At 34.5% G+C, this 20129-nt stretch overlaps 1 protein-coding gene and 2 pseudogenes across 2 annotated transcripts; 1 reads left to right on the forward strand and 2 right to left on the reverse strand.

The window, feature by feature from the left end:
* The first annotated feature begins 407 nt into the window (after positions 1 to 407).
* Positions 408 to 3756, forward strand: LOC143614197 (receptor-like protein Cf-9; annotated as a pseudogene). The gene is made up of 2 exons (XR_013150253.1): positions 408 to 3537; positions 3625 to 3756. The product of XR_013150253.1 is annotated as a receptor-like protein Cf-9 (transcript).
* A 179-nt stretch (positions 3757 to 3935) lies between these two features.
* On the reverse strand, positions 3936 to 6080 carry LOC143614200 (cationic amino acid transporter 1 pseudogene; annotated as a pseudogene).
* Positions 6081 to 12735: 6655 nt separating this feature from the next.
* Positions 12736 to 16649, reverse strand: LOC143614194 (uncharacterized). Its single transcript, XM_077087701.1, has 6 exons — positions 16355 to 16649; positions 13705 to 13833; positions 13439 to 13559; positions 13269 to 13350; positions 13029 to 13182; positions 12736 to 12919 (listed from the first exon to the last, which is right to left on the reverse strand). Exons 1-6 carry the CDS (start codon positions 16640 to 16642, stop codon positions 12785 to 12787), a joined length of 909 nt encoding a protein of 302 aa, XP_076943816.1. The 5' UTR covers positions 16643 to 16649; the 3' UTR covers positions 12736 to 12784.
* Positions 16650 to 20129: the final 3480 nt, after the last annotated feature.

Genomic DNA, 20129 nt, shown 5'->3' on the forward strand with positions numbered 1-20129 from the left:
GTAGTCTTAAGTCTGAATGGTTAAGAGATAACCATTAAGAGGTGATATATGAACAAACCAAACAAGGTCATTTTTCGTGTCCTGACGATGCATGATGTCGACCCCACATCAAAACAGGATTTGGTCAAGATAGTCACCCAAACAATTTTCTCCGTTTGTTTAATCACCGGATCCATTCACCCTTTTCTAATTTGCTTACCTTAATCTTCATCTTCACTATGGATAAAAATATCTTAACCAAGTTGCAAGATATTTGCATGTATACCTCCAAAACCTTACAAGGGCCACTGTGGCACAGATCTGCTATTGAAAAATCTACACTAGCTGACAACAACATTAAATTTAAGACCCTACCACCAATATAAAGTCTTATCATAATCCTTATATTACCCTCAAGTCTATGGTCACATTAAACCTCAATCAAATCGATGTGGTTGATCCAAGACTTTATGTTTATCTTTATGTCATCTACAAGTTGAAAGTTCTGCTTCGGGTCTACAAACATAAACGCTGAGGTGGGAAAGGCTGAATGTATCAATGGTCTTTGAATATGCACGTGAAACTGTACCGTGAGTATATATAGGTTGTAGCAAATTATGAATATCGATTTGTAGCCGTTAGAAACATACGATCGACGGAAATGTGCAATTTGATTTTGCCTTTTCTTTTCCTTTCCTTTTTGTTCATCTCTTCGACCTCATCCTCTTTATCTTCTTCCAAGTACACCACTCACAAATGCTCTGTTCAACAAACCCTTGCTTTGCTTCAGTTTAAAAAAAACCTTTCCTCCATTAATACCATGTATGACTACGGATGCGAAGATTGGCTTGGTTCTGGTTATAATCCAATTCTGGTTAACTGGAACACAAGTATAGATTGTTGTGATTGGAACGGAGTCACTTGTGACCAGTCCACTGGTGACGTTATCGGTCTTGACCTTAGCTGTGGTATGCTGCAAGGTACCATCCACCCTAACACCACTCTTTTCCGCCTCCCTAATCTTCAGAGACTCAACCTTGCTTACAATGATTTTACTGATTCTCAACTTCCACCTGACATGGGCAGTATTTCTAATAGTCTCACGCATCTCAACATCTCTTCTTGTGGATTTATAGGCCAAGTTCCCACTGATGTCTCACACATCCATAAATTGGTATCCCTTGATTTCTCTTTGAATGGGAATGAGAATGGGATTGATCTCAATCTTGAACCTCTTGTTTTTATCAACATGCTTCAAAATTTAACAGTTTTGAAAGAACTTTCACTTGAAAATGTTTTAATCTCTTCAGTTCTACCTACTAATCTTAACATCTCTTCTTCTTTAGAATTACTAAATCTTCGCAATACTGGATTGCAAGGAAACCTACCTAACCAGTTTTTCAATCTTCGATCTTTGGAAAACCTTGACTTGTCACGTAACAATTTCACTGGGAACATCCCTTCACGGATCTCACATCTTCCTAAGCTGGTTTCTCTTGATCTCTCTTCAGATGTGATTAATAGTTTGTTGATTCAACCTCATATTTTTTATATTCTCCTTAACAATTCTACCTTTTTGAGTAAACTTTGGCTTGCAAGAGTTAATATAGGTTTGGTTTTACCCACTTATCTTAACACCTCTTCTCCTGTAAGGTCACTTGATCTTAGCTTCACCAACATGCAAGGCAAATTACCTGGTAATATCTTAAATCTAAGAGATATGGAAGAACTTTACTTGGCAGGAAACAAAAATCTTTCTGGTCCACTTCCCAAGATTAACACAAGCACTAGCAACCCTCTCTGGTGGTTAGATCTGTCAAACACAAGCTTAACCGGAGAGATACCCACCTCAATTGGCCATCTCGACTCTTTAATATACTTGGATCTCTCAGATTGTCGTTTGAATGGGTCCGTTCCCAAATCCATTGGTAAACTTAGAAACCTTGTATTTATATATTTATCATCTAACATGCTTTCTGGAACATTGCCTCCATCATTATTTACCCTGCCTTCTTTAGAGTATATCAGGCTTGGTAAGAACAAGTTCCAAGGAAATATGCCACTCGAGTTGTTTTCTCTTAAATCTTTGAAAGGATTATCCCTTACTAAGAATAGACTAACCGGCCAGATTGATGTACTTGATAATGGACCCATCTCGCAAACATTTCAACGACTTACCAATCTCACTTACATAGACCTTTCTTCTAATAGTTTTAGAGGTGATTGGGATTTGGATGCATTGTTCTCAAGCCTCACAAACCTTGAAACACTCATTCTCTCAGATAGTGGTATATCTCTTACTACCAATAATGCTAATCATTATGTCAATCCCGATTTTGGGACCTTAAGTTTGGCCTCTTGCAATCTAAAGGTGTTTCCAGTGTCCTTTCGAGCCATGACATATCTTAAACATTTAGATCTATCTAGCAATGATATTCATGGTCACATTCCTGATTGGGTAGGGGAGATGGGAGTAAAGCGGTTGAAAGTTTTTGATCTTTCAAATAACTCTATAACGGGCACAATTCCAAATGTATATGCGAATTGGAGTGGATTAGAGGCGTTTATTTTAAACAGAAACCAGTTAGAAGGAACGGTGCCAACTTCTTTGAACAAATGTAAAAATTTGAGAATAATTGATTTGGGAAACAACCACTTAAATGACGCATTTCCTGGTTGGTTTGAGATCTTCCCAAGTTACAGGCTCTTGTCCTTAAATCGAACTACTTTCATAGTGGCATTGAAACCTCTTCTACAGTTGAAATCTCATTTCCAAGTCTGCGAGTTCTTGACTTATCTAATAATGGGTTTGTAGGTCAACTCCCTACAAAATATTTTCAGAATTTCAATGCAATGAAGGATGTGGTAAAGAGGAACACAAAACCAGAATATGTTCAAGTTGGTCGCATGTATTACTCTATCACTGTTGCGATGAAAGGACAAGATCAACATTTTTTGCAACTTTTGGTTGAGTACACGATTGTTGATCTATCAAACAATAAATTTGAAGGAGATATTCCAAACATCATTGGAAACCTAAACTCTTTGAAAGTGCTCAACTTGTCCCACAACAGTCTAACGGGTCGAATCCCACAGGCTATTGGGAAATTATCAGAAATTGAATCACTAGACTTGTCTTGGAACAAACTCACAGGAGAAATCCCACAAACCCTTGCTGACTTGAGGTTTCTTGGATTCTTAAATCTATCACAAAATGATCTTGTGGGCCGCATTCCGCTAAGAAAGCAGTTCAACACATTTCAAGGTGATTCATTTGAGGGGAACCCAAATCTATGTGGCCTTCCATTACCCAAAAATTGCAGTGAGCCTCCACGGGAACCACAACTTGAGGTTGATGGAGATGAGGAAGAGGAGAGTGGATTTACATGGAAAGTGGTGATGATGGGATACGGGTGTGGAACCTTACTTGGGTTCGTGTTGGGATATCTAATGCTATCAACAGGAAAACCGAAATGGTTCAATGCGGTTGCTGATGCAGCAGAGCATATTATCATGAAAGGCAAAACAAGTCAATATAATAATATTAGTCAGTAAATGGTATGTGTTACATGGTTTTTTATTTCACCAATATGTGCAAAATACCTTAATTCATTTATTGTTTTTTAACAAAAATTTCTTATGCAGGTAAAAAACTTTGGGGGTGAAGTTGTACCCTTAAGAATCATGCAGTTGTAGAGAACCTTCTAAACTATTTTGAATTTTGAGTAATTATTGTTATGTTGTTCACCAGGTGATCTTATCTTAATCCTTTCTAATCTTTATAGTAATCAAGTAAGTTTTTGTTGTTGTTGTTCACAATCAACCTCCTAAACACTCAAAAATACAATAATAAAAAAACAACCCTTTAAAATCATATGCAATTTCAGAAAATAAATCTGTTTCTGTTAAGTTCTCATTTCACATTTTTTTCATAAGTTTAGTAGATTAAATAAAAATCAGGTGCGGCTAGTTGTTATTGTATTGAGTTCTATAGGTTCAGAAGTTGCAGTCACTCTTTCTCTATCATTTCCTATTTCAACCTCATTATTATCAACCTCCGTCTTCACAGTCTCTTTCGATGCATCATACGTGGCATGCAATCCCACAAGAAAATAGTATGTCAACAAAACAGCAGTCCACCCCAAGAACCTTAAGAAAGATGCACCATCAATTGACCCCATCATGAACAAATTCCATGCAATGCTACCCGACGGAAGCCATGGAACAAATGGCGCCCCCCAAAGCTTCGGGTTCCTCGCTTGCTTCACCGTTAACCGAATACCCAAAGTGGCCAAAAACCATATCCCCACGACAAACAGATACACCAACCAACTGTTTACTCCCCATGCCCAAAGTAAACCCATCCCAGTGGCCGAACAAACGATCAACACCAAGAAGATAATCAGCTTGATTCTATCTTGGCCCGTTGTCACCCCCGTTGAGTAGTATCGTCTCACTAATAGCCCGATTGCCACTAGTGAGAATATGAAAAGTGTAGAAATGGAAAGAAGACTTGCTAGGACATCAAGGCTCGTGAACAACGCAACCAGGCAGTTTGTAGCAGTCATGATAATGGCAGCATTAACCGGTGTCCCAAACCTTTTATGGACCAAGGCTAGAATAGGTGGCGCCATGTGGGCTCTCGCGATGTGAGTGAAGTATCTAGATTCGGCTATGATGATAGCTAACAGAACAGTAGTCATTCCCTTTAACGCACCTAGCGCGACTAATATCTTAGCCCAGTTCATCCCCACGGCTTCAAATGCAACTGTGAAAGAGGCATCAACATTAATCTGGTTGTAAGGTTGCATTAGACACAACACTGCAGCCAGAAGTGAGTAACTGGTGATGACAATCAACATAGACCCGACTAACCCGATGGGTATATCTCTTCCTGGCTTCTTGGTTTCTTCACCTAATGTTGCCACTCCATCAAACCCGACATACGCGAAGAAAATCACGGATGAAGCCTTCCAAATACCCCGAAAACCGAAAGGTGCAAAGGGGTCAAAGTTGGCCAGATTAGCCTTTGTTGATCCTGCTATAATTATAAAAAGCAGGACACCGATATGAATTATGGTTGCAATAGAGTTGAGCCTTGATGATCCTTTCATGCTGAGAGATGCAAAGATACAAATACTTATAGATACCGCAACAGCAATCGGGTCCAAGTAGTCAAACCCCTTTCCCATTGATGGAATATAAATACGAAACTCATTCGGTTTATGGTAACATAAGGTTGCAAAATATGATGTCCATGAACGAGACACGCTAGCTCTGGCTACAACATACTCAAACAATATGTTTCCAGCTGCAACAAAAGCTACAAAGTCACCAAGTTCAACTCTTAGGTATGCAAACGAGTCTCCGGCCACTGGAAGTTCAACTGCAAATTCAGTATAACAGATGACAGAAAGTAGTGCAGAACAGCCTGATATCAGGTAGGATATGACAACACTTGGACCAGCTAAATCATGAGCAGCTTCTCCGGTTAGGACAAAAACACCAGCACCCATGACGGCTCCAACACCGAACCAGATGAGGTCGAACCAGTTTAGGTTCCGCTTCATCTGGTTCTGGCTTCGAGAACGCATTCCATGGATCTCAAAGTCATCTGATGAGCGAGCAAGGAAGCGTTCTTTTAGACGGGCTCTGGTTTCCATTAATGCTTTTCCGTAGTTGGACCAACTTTGGAATGATTGTTCTGGGAAAAAATCTGATTTCGCACATGAACAAGAGTTTTTGTTTGGAATACTTCCCATGTTTCTATATGGTTCGCCGTCAATGTTGTCATTGTTATTAACATTGTCTTCTGCATTGCCATCACGACGTGCGATATTATTGTTATTGCTATTGTTGTTGTCATTAACGCTGCCATTGACGTCGTCATTTCCTTTTCTATTGGCATTGTCGATGCCATTACCGCTATCACCACCACTGTCATTACTATCGCCACTAGCACTAGCACTAGCACTAATATTGGCACTGCCATTGTCATTACCAATGTTATTGTTGTTGGTGGTGTCACTATTGTTTTCGTCATTGTTGCCACTATCATTGCGGTTTTCCTCACTTCCGATGGCATCAGGCGGATCCGCCATCTTGGTTTCCTGAAAAGAAAAACAAAAGGCACAAAAATGAGACCCATAGGTGTTTTGCAACTCCTTTCATGTATAAGTTTTTTATTTCTTTTTGCCAAAATTTAGAACTTTATTGGAAACAAATCTAACCGTGTAATTTAATGTCGCCCTAGCCGAATCAAGATGTGGTTGATACAATTACCAATTTGAGAACACCGTCAGTCGCTAGCTATGTCTCGAGTAACCATGATGGTCGGACATATACAGTATGCTAAAAAGACCTGTAGACATGTATCATTATGTATATATTAAAAAGAGACACAAATTGTAAAGCATATTATTCAAATAAGATATGGCCTACCATCACTGGACTTCAGCATATCAAGAGTATGCTCATGGTGTACAACTAAAATAATATAGATGAACAACATATACCTGTGTTGATATCTGGTTGTATTGACGAAGATCGATGGGCGAAAACTGGAAGATTAATGAGAAACATGAGGCAGATGAGTAGGATTTATACAAGGAGAGTGTGTGGGTGTTACAAGCAAGGGGTAGTTAGTTAAGGGGTTTCTAATAATAGCATGCGACCAAGTTCATCATGCTTCAATCTTGATCTTCATTTATCATTTATATACCGTCGTTAACATTTTGACCAATGAGGTATAAAAGTTTTACATTCAAAAGAGTGTCAAGACATAGAAATCTGGTTAATTTCATTTTGCATATTTTATATATTCACTTTTGTTCATATATTTTAATTGAATTTTCAAGTTATTGATATTGACATGATTTAATTTATTTCTTTTCATATCATGTTATGTTATTACCTTTTTTCAATTATATTATTATTTTATTTCCTATTACCACGTTTATAAAATTCCGTTTATATTATATATTTCTTAATTAAAAAGTTCATTCTGAAGTTAGTTAAAAGTATTTTTCAATTTGAACTGGTCATTCATATGTATGTATGTAAAAGAATAATATACAAGTAGCTATGACATGACAGCCATATTGTTGATATTAGACTATTTTCAGTGAGTTCTTGAAGAGTTGAAGATATCCCTTGAAGGTCCTTACCATTGGAGCTCACTCATTCGAAGAAGTCCTTAGGTGAGGCGTCCTGCACAAGGGCACGGGTCTGCCTCGTTTCTTGCGATTAGTGGGCCCAAAGTATGAAAGGAAAAGTTATATTTAATTATTATGTGTAAAAATATTTGTAGGGTTTAAGATGAAATTAGGAATTTTTAAGAATATTATGTCGTAAATGACGTGACAGTTAAAGACGTCTCTAAAAACATACGTAGCATTGGTAATGGTCTTATGAGGGATCTTGATGAGCATGTGAATAACAATTGCAATCTTTAGATGATGTGACACTTCTTGTTTCAAATGTTAATATCAATCTATATAATTCAACCAAGAAAACGACATAAGAAACATGGCAAAGTAATTTAATAGCAAATGGAAAAATATCTTCAAAAACAAATAGAAAAGTGGATTACTTTATGTCATGTGGCAGGCAAAACTGTCAAAGAGGGGTTATTTTGATTCAAGTCCATTACTTTCGTTGCTTCTGGGGCCCGGCCCATAAAAGGATACAAGACGGATACATCATACAACAACAATAATGATTTGTTATTACTATTTATTAATACTGTTTTCTAAATTTATTGTAACATCATAAGTCGATAGATTGTATCTAGTAAGATTTAACGTTGCTAAGTTCTATAAGCACTTAAACACATCCAAAAGCCAGTTCCTTTAATTAACCAATTTATTCATCAAAATTCCTTTGTTTATAGGAATTAAAGGATTTTTCCACAAAAGTTCGAATTTTAAATTCAAACTAATAACTAAAATATCAAAAGGTTTATATATTAAAATTTATCATTTGCATTCAATGACGTGAAAACCTTGTTACGTTGATGATCTACCTTCAACATCGAATATCATATGATACCTAAAGTTAAGCATCCCAATGAAATCAATATAAAAAAGAGATAATCGGTTTCAAAGATTATAAATGAGATAGAAGAGAGTGGGTATGATGCAATGACCGCATCTTATTTTTTAGGAATCAAGGGCTTTTTGTTATTGTGAATTACTCTAATAACTAAACCTCAAATTTTTAAAATTTATTAAAAAAAAATCAATATGGTTTTATAACATGAATTGTTTGTACTATTAAGTCTTTATTCAATTATTCAAAACAAACAAATAATAGAACCTCATTCATTAATTCCTAAGCTGTAGAAACCTTGGTATCTTTAAACCTCACCTATCCCATCCCACCCACTGAATGATTTCAAAAAGTCATCCTTTTAACCGATTTGTTATTCTAAATTCTAAAACAATTATTATTATTATTATTATTATTATTATTATTATTATTATTATTATTATTATTATTATTATTATTATTAAATCTGTTTTACCCACTTAATTTAACGTATTCTCAATTACATGACTTTCCAAGAATTACTTAATCAAGACCAATCTCTGAGAATATTATTTGATCAATCTTTGATCAAAATATTCATGTTAAAACCAGTCAACCCGTTAACATTTTAATCATCAACTCAATTGTATTTTTAGTCAACCGGATTCTACCACTTGTCCAAATCTCCCCAAAAGCCAAAATATATACTCGTCGGAAGCTAAAGGTTAATCTCTTCGGACACCAAAATAATCTTGTCGAACCAACTGTTTAATAGGCCAAGTGCAAAATCCGGTTGACTAAATATCCAGTTAAGCTAATGATTAAAAGTCAACAGATCAACATAGCATAAACATTTGATAATTTATCAATCAAATGGACATTATCTTAACATTGAACAGTCAAATCAACATCATTAGATGATTAGAGGACACAGAGTGGTGTCCGTGAAAAGCAACAAAAAATCTGGCACCGGAAATCAAGAATGAAAATGAGAAAGTTGGGATAATTTCTTAGGATTTTCATCCCAAAAAAAGGGAAAATTCTTAAAATAAGCATTTATGAAAAAAAAATTTAGTTTTAGGTACGATATGTAAAAAATTCCAGAAATAGGTATTATAAACTAGTCGTGACGAGTAGTTTGTAGAAACGAATTATAACTTGCCACTTGTTCTTAACCTAACCGTAACGAGCAGGTTAACTAATCATTTACTCGTCATGACTAAATAAGTTTCATGCCTCGTAATCAACGCTCACGAGTAATTCATGAGTCATTTAGTTGCAACGAGTAAATTATAAGGTTAAACTAGGTGCGGCGGGTTAACTACTAATAAACTACTCGTGTAAGGAATATAACCGGGTAAACTAGTCTTCGCGACTAAGGGACTTATGAATTACTCGTGGGCGTTGATTACGAGGCATGAAACTTATTTAGTCGTGACGAGTAAATGATTAGTAAACGTGCTTGTTACGGTTAGTTTAAGGACACGCGACAAGTTTTGATTGGTTCTACAACTACTCGTCACAACTAGTTTATAATACTTGTTTCTGGAATTTTTTGTAAATAATACCTAAAACTAGAAATTTGTTTTAATAAATGATTATTTTGGGAATTTAAAAAAAAAGGTAAAAGCTTGTTAAATTTCAAGAGTTGACTGTTGACTAAAGACTAAGTTGACCTATAAACATAAACATGTACCAAGGGATCATCAACACATAAACATCCGAGACAAGAACACAAGACTAACAAAAACATAAACATAGAAAACAATGGAAGACAATTACCTCTACTACAAGATGATCCTCTTCAACCGGAAGTTCAAAATCACCGAACCAAAACCACCGCCTTCAGTTTATGCACCGACACGAACTCACACATGTCACCAGACCACTTTCAAAGGTTCCTAGTCCAGTTTCAAAGACAACAGCATGTTACAGTCGATGATGCCAAGCGGATAATGGAGCTAGTGTTGCATCGGTTCCGACCTAACTTTAGTTTATGTTGTTTTACACTTGATGATTTCTTCAAGTACTTGTTTCTTGATGACGTCAATGGGCCCATTTCATCCGAGGTTTGTTATTATTGTTATGATGTTTATGATCCAAACATTGGTTTTTTTTTTTTTTTTGGTTCGTTAGTTTGGTAGTGATGTTATCCTTTTTGAGTAAAGAATTAATCAGTCAAGTTATAATTTTAATTGAAATTATTTTTTTCTAAATAGCTTCCTAAATAATAGCTCAATTTCATTTCCCCTGCTATATTTAGAATTTTGTTATGTTATTGGTAAAACTGGCAAGTGGGTTGGGTTCGGGTCAGAACAGGTTGATTTAAAAAAAGTTTAATTTGGTTCGGGTCAGAGCAGGTTGATTCAAAAAAAGTTTAATTTGGTTTGGGTCAGAACAGGTTGAATCAGAAAAAAATTAATTTGGTTTGGGTCAGGGCAGGTTCGGGTCGAAATGGGTCGGGTCGAAACAGATTGGTTTAAGAATTTTTTTTTTCAAAATATACTACATTTAAGCTTTGCTTCTAGCTTTCGGAAGCAGTTACGCGTATCCAAGCATCGGTTACGTGCGTGTCGTAGGATACGCGTGTTTAAATGCGCGTCCAGTGCCTCGTAGCGCGAATAACCCGGCCCCGTTAGGCGCGTAAACTAGTGCTCCGCACGAGTAACCGGTGTTGGTTGCGCGTGTTTTATGTCGGTTACTCGCATTCCCGTTCCTGTTACGACCGAAATTAACATAATTCGCATAGACTAACCGCCCCAACGCTCAGGACCGACAACACCTGAGTTTACGGCCGACGCCACTCCGTTGGTCTACCTCATTTTTATATTATTATTTTTTTGTTTTATTTTCGGTCACGTAACGAACATGACAGAAACCGATCGAATTCGCGTACACTCACCATCTCAACGCCCTAGACCTAAAACACTCGGGTTGTACCAATGACCGGGTTTTACTGACCTTTTTGTTTCAGTTTTGATACTGTAACGAACGTAAACGAAACTGACAGAATTTGCGTCGACTCACCATCTCAATGCCAAGGACCAACAACACTCATGTAGTCATGTTTTGCCAACACCCGACTTGTACCAACTAATCGCCACAACTTCCAGGACCTACAAAGCTCGGCTTTTATCAACCGAATTAAATTCGCTTTAAATATTTTAAACTTTTTATATGTTAATTTGACTAATTTATTTTTGGGCTCAATTCTGGTACCATACGAACGCAACCAATACCGATCGAATACGCATCGACTCGCCGCCGCAACGCTCGGGTTTAACCAACAACCATATTTTACCGACCGAATATGTATTGTTTTAAATATGTTAATTCTTTTTACAATATGTTATACGAATGCCGCTACTTTTTTTTAAACATGTTAATTTGTCAAATTTATTTTCTCGGTTTAGTTCTGGTACCGTGACGAACGTAGCCAATACCGACCAAATTCACATTGACTCGCCGCTACGACGCCGGGGTTTTACCGACCGAATTATCCATCATTACCATTATAGACTTTTTAATATGCTAACATTTTTTTATTATAAGTTATACGAGCGTTGTTACTATTTCTTGTGTAACACGGATTAATTTTTTATTTAATTTGTGTTGGTACCAACCGAATCCACATTAGTGCTCTATCGCAAGTTTGCAACGTGATAGGTTTATAAACATATTTGAACTGCCCCGGCACACCGCGCCGGGTAATAAACTAGTTAATGATAATTATTATGTTCTATTTTCAAATCTTCACAATTAGTAAAGAATTATTCAAAATAAAGCTAAGGTGGATGAGATATCGGTATTCAAAAGTTGTGTGTTTTAAAATAAATCTAGAAAATTGGGTGGGAACTTATCTAGCATTCTAACTTGAGAGAAGAATAAATGTTGAAGTGGTTTATAAGTAAAGAGCCAATATGCTTGATAAACTCTATAGTTTTGTTTACTCAAAACTCCTACGCACACATAGGGTGCAAAATCTAGATGGAATTGACCTAGCAACTAAACCATGTAAACCATCATATTAAAGACGTTTAATGCAATTTAAACTTTCATTCAACACACTTAAAATTGGATTCCATATGGCTACCGTTATTGTTTAGACGGACCCGAAATTTGTTTGAAGGTAATCGTGTCAAACACAAGGCCTTGACCAGTTGACCATTCCTCTTCTATTTCATTTTTTTTCCTATTGTAGCATGTATCTAGACCAGCACTACGCAGAATGGAAGCAGAGGAGGGTCAAGAGGATCCATTGACCATTTAATCACTAGAACTTGTCAACTTTTTATATATAAAAGTCGGCTTTCTTAATAAAAACATGATGTGTAAATATTGCATCATTCTCAAATAAGAAAGTGATTTAAGTATTTGCAACTATGATGACTACATGTAAACCGGCACGTATGTGTACTACGGTAAGGCAATGAATAATGTGCTATCAATCTAATTCCTTACATACACAGTAATTATTAACCCGTCACTTAATGAGTAAATTGTATAACCATAATAGTAGATGGATTAACTTAGTCATTTATTGATCTACAACAGGTTTACAGAACTCGACTTATAATTCATGAACCCTAAAGATCACACTGTTGCAAACTATATATACCAACTTGCAACAAGAATACGAATTTGAACACGCGTTGCAAGTAAACAATAACTAAAACAATCTTTGAATGGGTTGTCTCCTGTATACGAGGTGATATAATATATCTACACAAAATGCAGTGCTTTAAGCAAGTTATGTTGTCGCGGTACCTCTAAGATTCTACTGTATAAAGCTAGAGGCAGGGATTCCATGTTTTTGAAACCATTCTGGCATGTGAAACCTTTCATATAACACGGGCCTAACGTCCCTCTGCTCAGAAAGTTGCATCAAAAGCGGAAGGAGGACTTCAAGAAGCTGTAATGTTATTGTATAATTATCATATTATATTACACAAGCATAAAAGTGATGAACAGTTAAATAAAAGCATCATATTGTTGATCTGAATATAATCATGTATAGATACCTGATCGTCGTGTGGTTGACCAGCAGAAAAAGGTATGCACGGGATACCGTTGACTGGTTGCAATAGGAAACTGAATGGATTGTTGTCGACAATGACTATTCTGCTGAAATCTTTTGATACGAATGAAAGGTCCTTCACGTGTTCCCTATATTCCCTGTGTCACAAAATGTGAATGGATTTAAGATCAGATTTATCTAACAAAACGGTCATATGAACAAAATCTATTTTGTTTCTGCTTACGTGGAAATTGTCGAAGGCCTATAAAACCTTCGGTTAAGTCTGTTTCCGGTATCTATTCTATCAACAAGTGGTTTAGCATATCCTACAGTGGTATAATAATAATAGTATATCAAAAGATTGATGAAGATCAATAGCAGATATATAAGTAATAAGCATAGTGGTAAGTAAACCTTCAAGGCCTGCGGTAAATAGCACAAGATCAGCAAATTTGCTGAGTTGGTTAAGAAATTCATGCAATCCGGGACGTTCAAATACCGTCACATAGCTCACCTTGGGTTTTCCGTCACATTCCTTCATGCATAAAGTTCAGGTAGTTCGGTGAATTGGTTATTTTTCAGTAAATATATTTAAAAAAACTAATATAACTTATGTTATGAATATAAATTGATATATATATATATATATATATATATATATATATATATAATTTTCTCACCTTGTCAGAAGATACACATTCTAACTCAAACCATGTCAATCCAGCCTCTGTGGCTTGTTTGCGAACACTATCGGGCAAACTAGATGTCTCATAGGCACATACCAGAGTTTCATCCAAATCGAGAACAACCTGCAGCCACAAATGTGCTCATATGATTCCAAATTACAGATGATCTAAAGTCTAAACTATATATACATATTCAGTTATTCATATTGACCATGAGTAAGCCAAATTACACTTGAGCGCATCTTAAATTGATTCATATTACACTTGATAATATCCATATCTTTTCTGAAGGCCTCACTAGTGTATCATTTAAGGCAATATTGATTTGCATAAAGACACTGTTTCAAATAATCATAACCAAAGATAAATCTTCCGTGTAGGCCAAGAGAAGAGCATTTTCCTTACAGTTGCATATTATCCATGAAAGCATTCATTAGAAAACAAATAAAAAGTTCATATTATCTAAATCAAAGCATAGAGACACATAAAAAGTTTGAAGTTAGGCAGCATCACTAAAGGGTCAAATGAAACTTAGTTAATAATACACACTAAAAAGGCAAAACTGTAAAAGCAATGAAACTTGTAGTGGAATAAGGCAAGAACAAGCTTGCACATTAAGTTTTCCTTATTCTGCATTTTCCTAACCTGCACTTAATTCTAAATATCAATTTGTTTGTGCAAAATTATAATCTAACACTACACTCAAATCACATAAATAAATACAAATACCTAATCACATCAATCCAATCAAACAGTAACACAATTGAAATTTATCAAACAATCAGCATGATAATAACTAACTACAATCCTAGTCTGCTTCGGAGAAACCAACGACTCAATCAAATATCCAAAATTAGAGATAACCATACCATGAGCCAATTTGTGCAAAACTATAATCTAGCAGTAAACTCATATCACAGAAATAAATGCAAATACCAAATCATGCCAATTCAAAATTTCAATCAAACAGCAACACAATTGAAAATTCATCAAGCAAACAAACAATCACCATTATAACAACTAACTACAAAGCTAGTTCGCTTCCACATCTACCGATAATCAACCGCGCCATCAAATATCCAAAATTAAAGATAAACGCACGAATTCCTATTCTAGCTTCTCTTCATTAAGTTTTCTTAATACAAGTATACAACACATTACGTTTCCTTCGTTCTGCAATATCCTCACCTGCTATCAATTTGTACAAAATTATAATCCAACACTACACTGATATCACAGAAATAAATCCAAATACCTAATCACTTCAATCCAATCAAACAGTAACACAATTAAAATCAAACTAAACAACTATAAACCTAGTTTGCTCCCACTAGCTCGTAAAATCAATCAACCGCGCAATAAATTATCCAAAATTAAAAACGAACATACAGATTCCTATTCTAGCTTCTCTTCATTAAGTTTTCTTAATACAGAACATTAAGTTTCCTTCATTCTGCAATTTCCTCACCTGCACTTAATTCCAGATATCAATTTATACAGACTTATAATCTACCACTACACTCATATCACATACATACATAAATCCAAATACCTAATCACATCAATCCAATCCAATCAAACAGTAACACAACTGAACTCAAATTCTAAACAACTATAAACCTAGTTCGCTTCCACTAGCTCGTAAAATCAATCATCCGCACAATGTATTATTTATCCAAAATTAGAGATAGAACATACAAATTCATATCCTAGCTTCTCTTCATTAAGTTTTCGTAACACGACACATTAGTATCCTTCATTCTAAATATATACAAATACCTAATCACATCAATCCAATCAAACAGTAACACAACTGAACTCAAATTAAACAACTATAAATCTAGTTTGCTTCCACTGGCTAGTAAAATCAGTCAACTGCCCAATAAGTTATCCAAAATTAAAGATAAAACTTACAAATTGTATATCCTAGCTTCTATTCATTATATTTTCTTAACACGGCACATTAAGTTTCCTTCATTCTAGATATCAATTAAGTTGTACAAAATCATAATCTAACAGTCTACCACTACACTCATGTCATATACATATATACATATACCTAATCACATCAATCCAATCAAACAGCAACACAATTGAAATCAAACTAAACAACTCTAAAGTCTCAAACCTAGTTAGCTTCCACAATCTTAATCAACCGCGCAATAAGTTATCCAAAATGAAAGATAAACATACAAATTCATATCCTAGCTTCTCTTCATTATCTTTTCTTAACACAGCACATTAAGTATCCTTCATTCTAGATATCAATTAAGTTGTACAAAATTATAATCTAACAGTCTACCACTAGACTCATATCACATAAATAAAGCCAAATACCTAATCACTTCAATCCAATCAAACAGTAACACCATTAAGATCAAACTAAACAAGTTCGCTTCCACTAGCTCGTAAAATCAATCAATCGCGCAATAAGTTATCCAAAATTAAATAGAAACACACAAATTTTATATCCTAGCTTCTCTTCATTAAGTTTCCTTCATTCTGCACTTAATTTGTACAAGCTTATAATCCAACACTACACTCATATCACATACATACATGATATATATACATATATATACAAATACCAAATCACATCAATTCAATCAAGCAGTAACAACACAATTGAGCTACACGAACGTACCGTAAGCTTCTCCAAACACTCAAACTCCGCCACGTCAGCCGGAATACTAACGAGATTCGCCGGTTCAGGAAACTCGACAACCGGCAACGGCTTAAACGACGTCGTCGTAGAATAATTAATAAACGAAGCAACGGAAGGAGTACCTCTAATGATCTGAACGAAGATCTGGAATAAGAACGAGAACCAGTTCAATAGTGTCCGCCATACTTGTACGGTCGTCGTCGTCGGAGCGTATACTTCAGTTGACGATGATGATGATGATGATGATGATTGACCGATCTCAGCCATACGATTGAACCGTGTGTGTGTGATTGGAATGAGGATGTGAGATGTGGTCAAGGTGATGATGGATTAGAAGATGGGAGAGTGGAAGTCACGCGCGTGGGGGTGAGAGTGGGGGGTGTGGGGGAGGTGACGTGGAGATGGGATTGGGGTTCAGGGATAGAATTGTCTTTTTCTGTTTGTTCTTCGCCTTTGTCGGCTTCCTCGGTTCCTTTTATTTTAACTTTATATGGATTAATAATAATGTAGAGGTGGATAACCTACTTTAAAACTTAAAACCACTTTAGGTTGAAGTAGGTTTGGTTTGATTAATAAAAGTCAAAATTAGATTATGATTGGTTTTGGTTCGGGTTGAAATTGATTTCTTGACCAGGTTACGATCGGTTTCGGTTCAGGTTTTGATCGGTTTCGGTTCGAGTTTTGACCACTTTCGGTTAAGTTAACCGGTTTGAAACCGATTTGGTAGAGAAAATTAAAAACCGGTTCCAAACCTATGGTTTCATTTGGTTCCATCAGTTTCTACACAATTGGTTTCAAACCGGTTAGTTTTGGTTCGATTTTGAGTTGGTTCGGTAATTAGTTTATTTGCCCACCTCTAGAATCAGAACTCGAAACATACTTGAATTTGAAACAAGTTAATAATTGGTTCAGTTTTAAAAAAAAATAGAGGTTATAGACCGGTTAGAAGTTTTCAAAGCCAAAAACTAGTTAGAACCTAGTAATCGAGCATAGATTAATGTGGCTAGTGTTAATAATGTTTAGTTTCAGTATGTTATTATTGGTTAACTGTTTAATAACAGAACCGGTTACATAGGTTGAGTGTTTTTTCACTTAAAAACTAGTTAGGAACTGAAATTAGTTATTGTGATTAACCGGTTTTGACCGTTTGACTAAAATTGTTTGATTAATTGTTTAATAACTGGTAGCACATAAACAAGTTAACCGGTATTTGCACCTATAGATTAGTCTATCAAATACTAGCTGGAAATATGTGTATTATATAGGTTGAATAAAAATATTAAATTAAATACAAATAGTTATCAAAAATACTTTAGTAATGTAAAAAGTGAAGTAAAAAACAAACTTATTTATTATGTGAAAAAAAAATTGGAAAAATATATGATGATAATAATAGAAATTTAGATGTTTTCGTTATTTCTATATTTGAGTTATTTCTACGATTGACAAGTTTATTTCTATAAAAAGTTATAAGCCGTGAAGAGAAAAGCCACTTATTCTTTGATGATAGCAAAATAAAAGAATGTTAGAAAAAGATAGATTTTAATAAATATAACAGTAAGTGTTTTGTGGGGAATAACACTTTTTAAAAAAGAAATTGGCATTTATATCACGAAATAACTCAATGAATTTTATTTGCTATTATTCAATAACCTGAGATATTCTTTAATTATTTTTACTATTGTAGTTAAAGAAAGAAAAAACAAAAACAAAAACTGAAAACCAAATTGAGTCCTATTTTATTCCTAACGTACCCAACCTTGTTTTAAGACCCGACCCGAGTAGGGTTGTAACCCTATATGAGATAACAAAATAAGATTAGCATCTAACTACTTTATTAAAACAAAACATATTTTTCGCATGGCTTTCAAATATGTCATCCACATGAGATGCCAACTAATCAATTTTTATTTATATATATTTTATATAATTGATTAATTTTTTAATTACCATTCATTTAATTTAATAAATTTTGATGTTAAGTGATATAACAAATAATGCATTTATTATTGTTTAATATTTATTAATTACATCAATTAATCAAATATGATTCCATTTATACATATTTTACCTAATTAATTAATTTTTTAATTACCATTCATTCAATTTAATGAATTTTTATGTTAAATGATATATTTATTACCATTTAATATTTCTTAATTACATCAATCAAACCAATTATGATTCATAGTATCTAATTACCTCAATTAAGTTATTATCTAAAAGAGAATGGGTGGCTTCAACAGCTTAATCAAAATTCACTACCCTGTTAAATAAGTTGGTAAGACATATGTGGATTATTATATATTTGTTTTGGGACCCATGTATTACACGAAAAATTGATGAAAATTTTAATATTTAAACATTAAGCAAAATATAATCAATAATATAATAATCGTATATTGTTAAATACAAATACAACTTACATTAAAATTACAGGAATTACAAAATAAACATTACGTACGCAAAATAGTTTACAAAAAAAAAATTCCTTGTACACTACATTTGTGGTTGTATTAATTAGCTCGCCTTGTTTATCAAGAACCAAAATCTTTAACTCACGCCTGCTTGTAACTCTTGACAAGGCGACATATAGCTGACAATAAATAAAAAAAAATCTGTTTAAGAAAACCGTATCTGACAATAAATAGTAGCGATGTCCATGAACCAGACCCACCAAAAAACTCATATCAAACTAATTTATATGGTTCAGCCTGTTTAGAAGTAATGTAGATCCTTTTGTGATTTGAAAACCGAGTTTTACAGTTTGAGTCTGTATTTATTGAAATAATATACTTTTTATATATATGAATCCAATAATAATAGTGCGTATAAATGTTTTTTTTACTATAAAACATATACATACTTATCTAACTGACTTCATGCTCAAAAACTTTCTCACATTTAACGTAAAATTATTTTTTGATTCTTAAAATGTTCGTTTTTTTTAAAGAAAAAAACATTTAACAAAACTTTTTGAAAGCCTTACAAATTAACCTGTAAATTGGTACAATTCTATGTTAAAAAACTATCAAAACCAAACCGTTTTATCTAGTTCGACCGACACAACTAAACAACCAACTTGGTTTAGTTAATCTTAAACCATTGTTAAATTTTCGGTTCATAAATCACATTATGTAGTAGATCGCGCAGGGGTGCACCGTTTACATATATGCATTAGGATATAATGAGTCAAAAATCAGTTAGTGCCCACCGAACACCGTCGATTACCTCAGAACACAAACAGAGAGATAGAGAACAAAGATGGTGCTTGATGGTGATCAGAAGTTTTGTTTCCCGGCGACGGTTGGCGACTGTTGTTTAGGTTATGTACCTCTCTTGTTGTGAATAGATTTTTTGAACGAATGTTTGTTTAAACTTTGTCAAAATGAAGTTCAAAAGTCCATTAAAATAGCCCATTTAAATTAACCTAAATGGTTTTGTTCAGTAAAAATAGTGCTCATAAGCAAAATAGTATGCAAAGTACTGAAAGTAGGATTAGAATTTAACAACTTTAAATAAAGTAGCTTCAAATTTATTTTTATTTGTTTAAAGTATTTAACTTTATCATCTTATTCTTTAAAACACTTGGTTTAACAAAAAAATAAATAAATGAATAAATAAACTTATTAACTGATCGATGTAAAAGGAAATTAGTGACCCTCCATTAAAAAAATAATGGTTCTTGATCGAGTGTTAAGTATTAACTCATTCGGTTTGAATAATATTTGTTTTATATGGTTGGAGTCCATAA

The sequence above is a fragment of the Bidens hawaiensis genome, unplaced genomic scaffold (genome assembly GCF_021521415.1).
Source record: "Bidens hawaiensis isolate Kalapana, Puna unplaced genomic scaffold, B.hawaiensis_p1.1 tig00039148_1, whole genome shotgun sequence".
NCBI classification, from domain to species: domain Eukaryota; kingdom Viridiplantae; phylum Streptophyta; class Magnoliopsida; order Asterales; family Asteraceae; genus Bidens; species Bidens hawaiensis.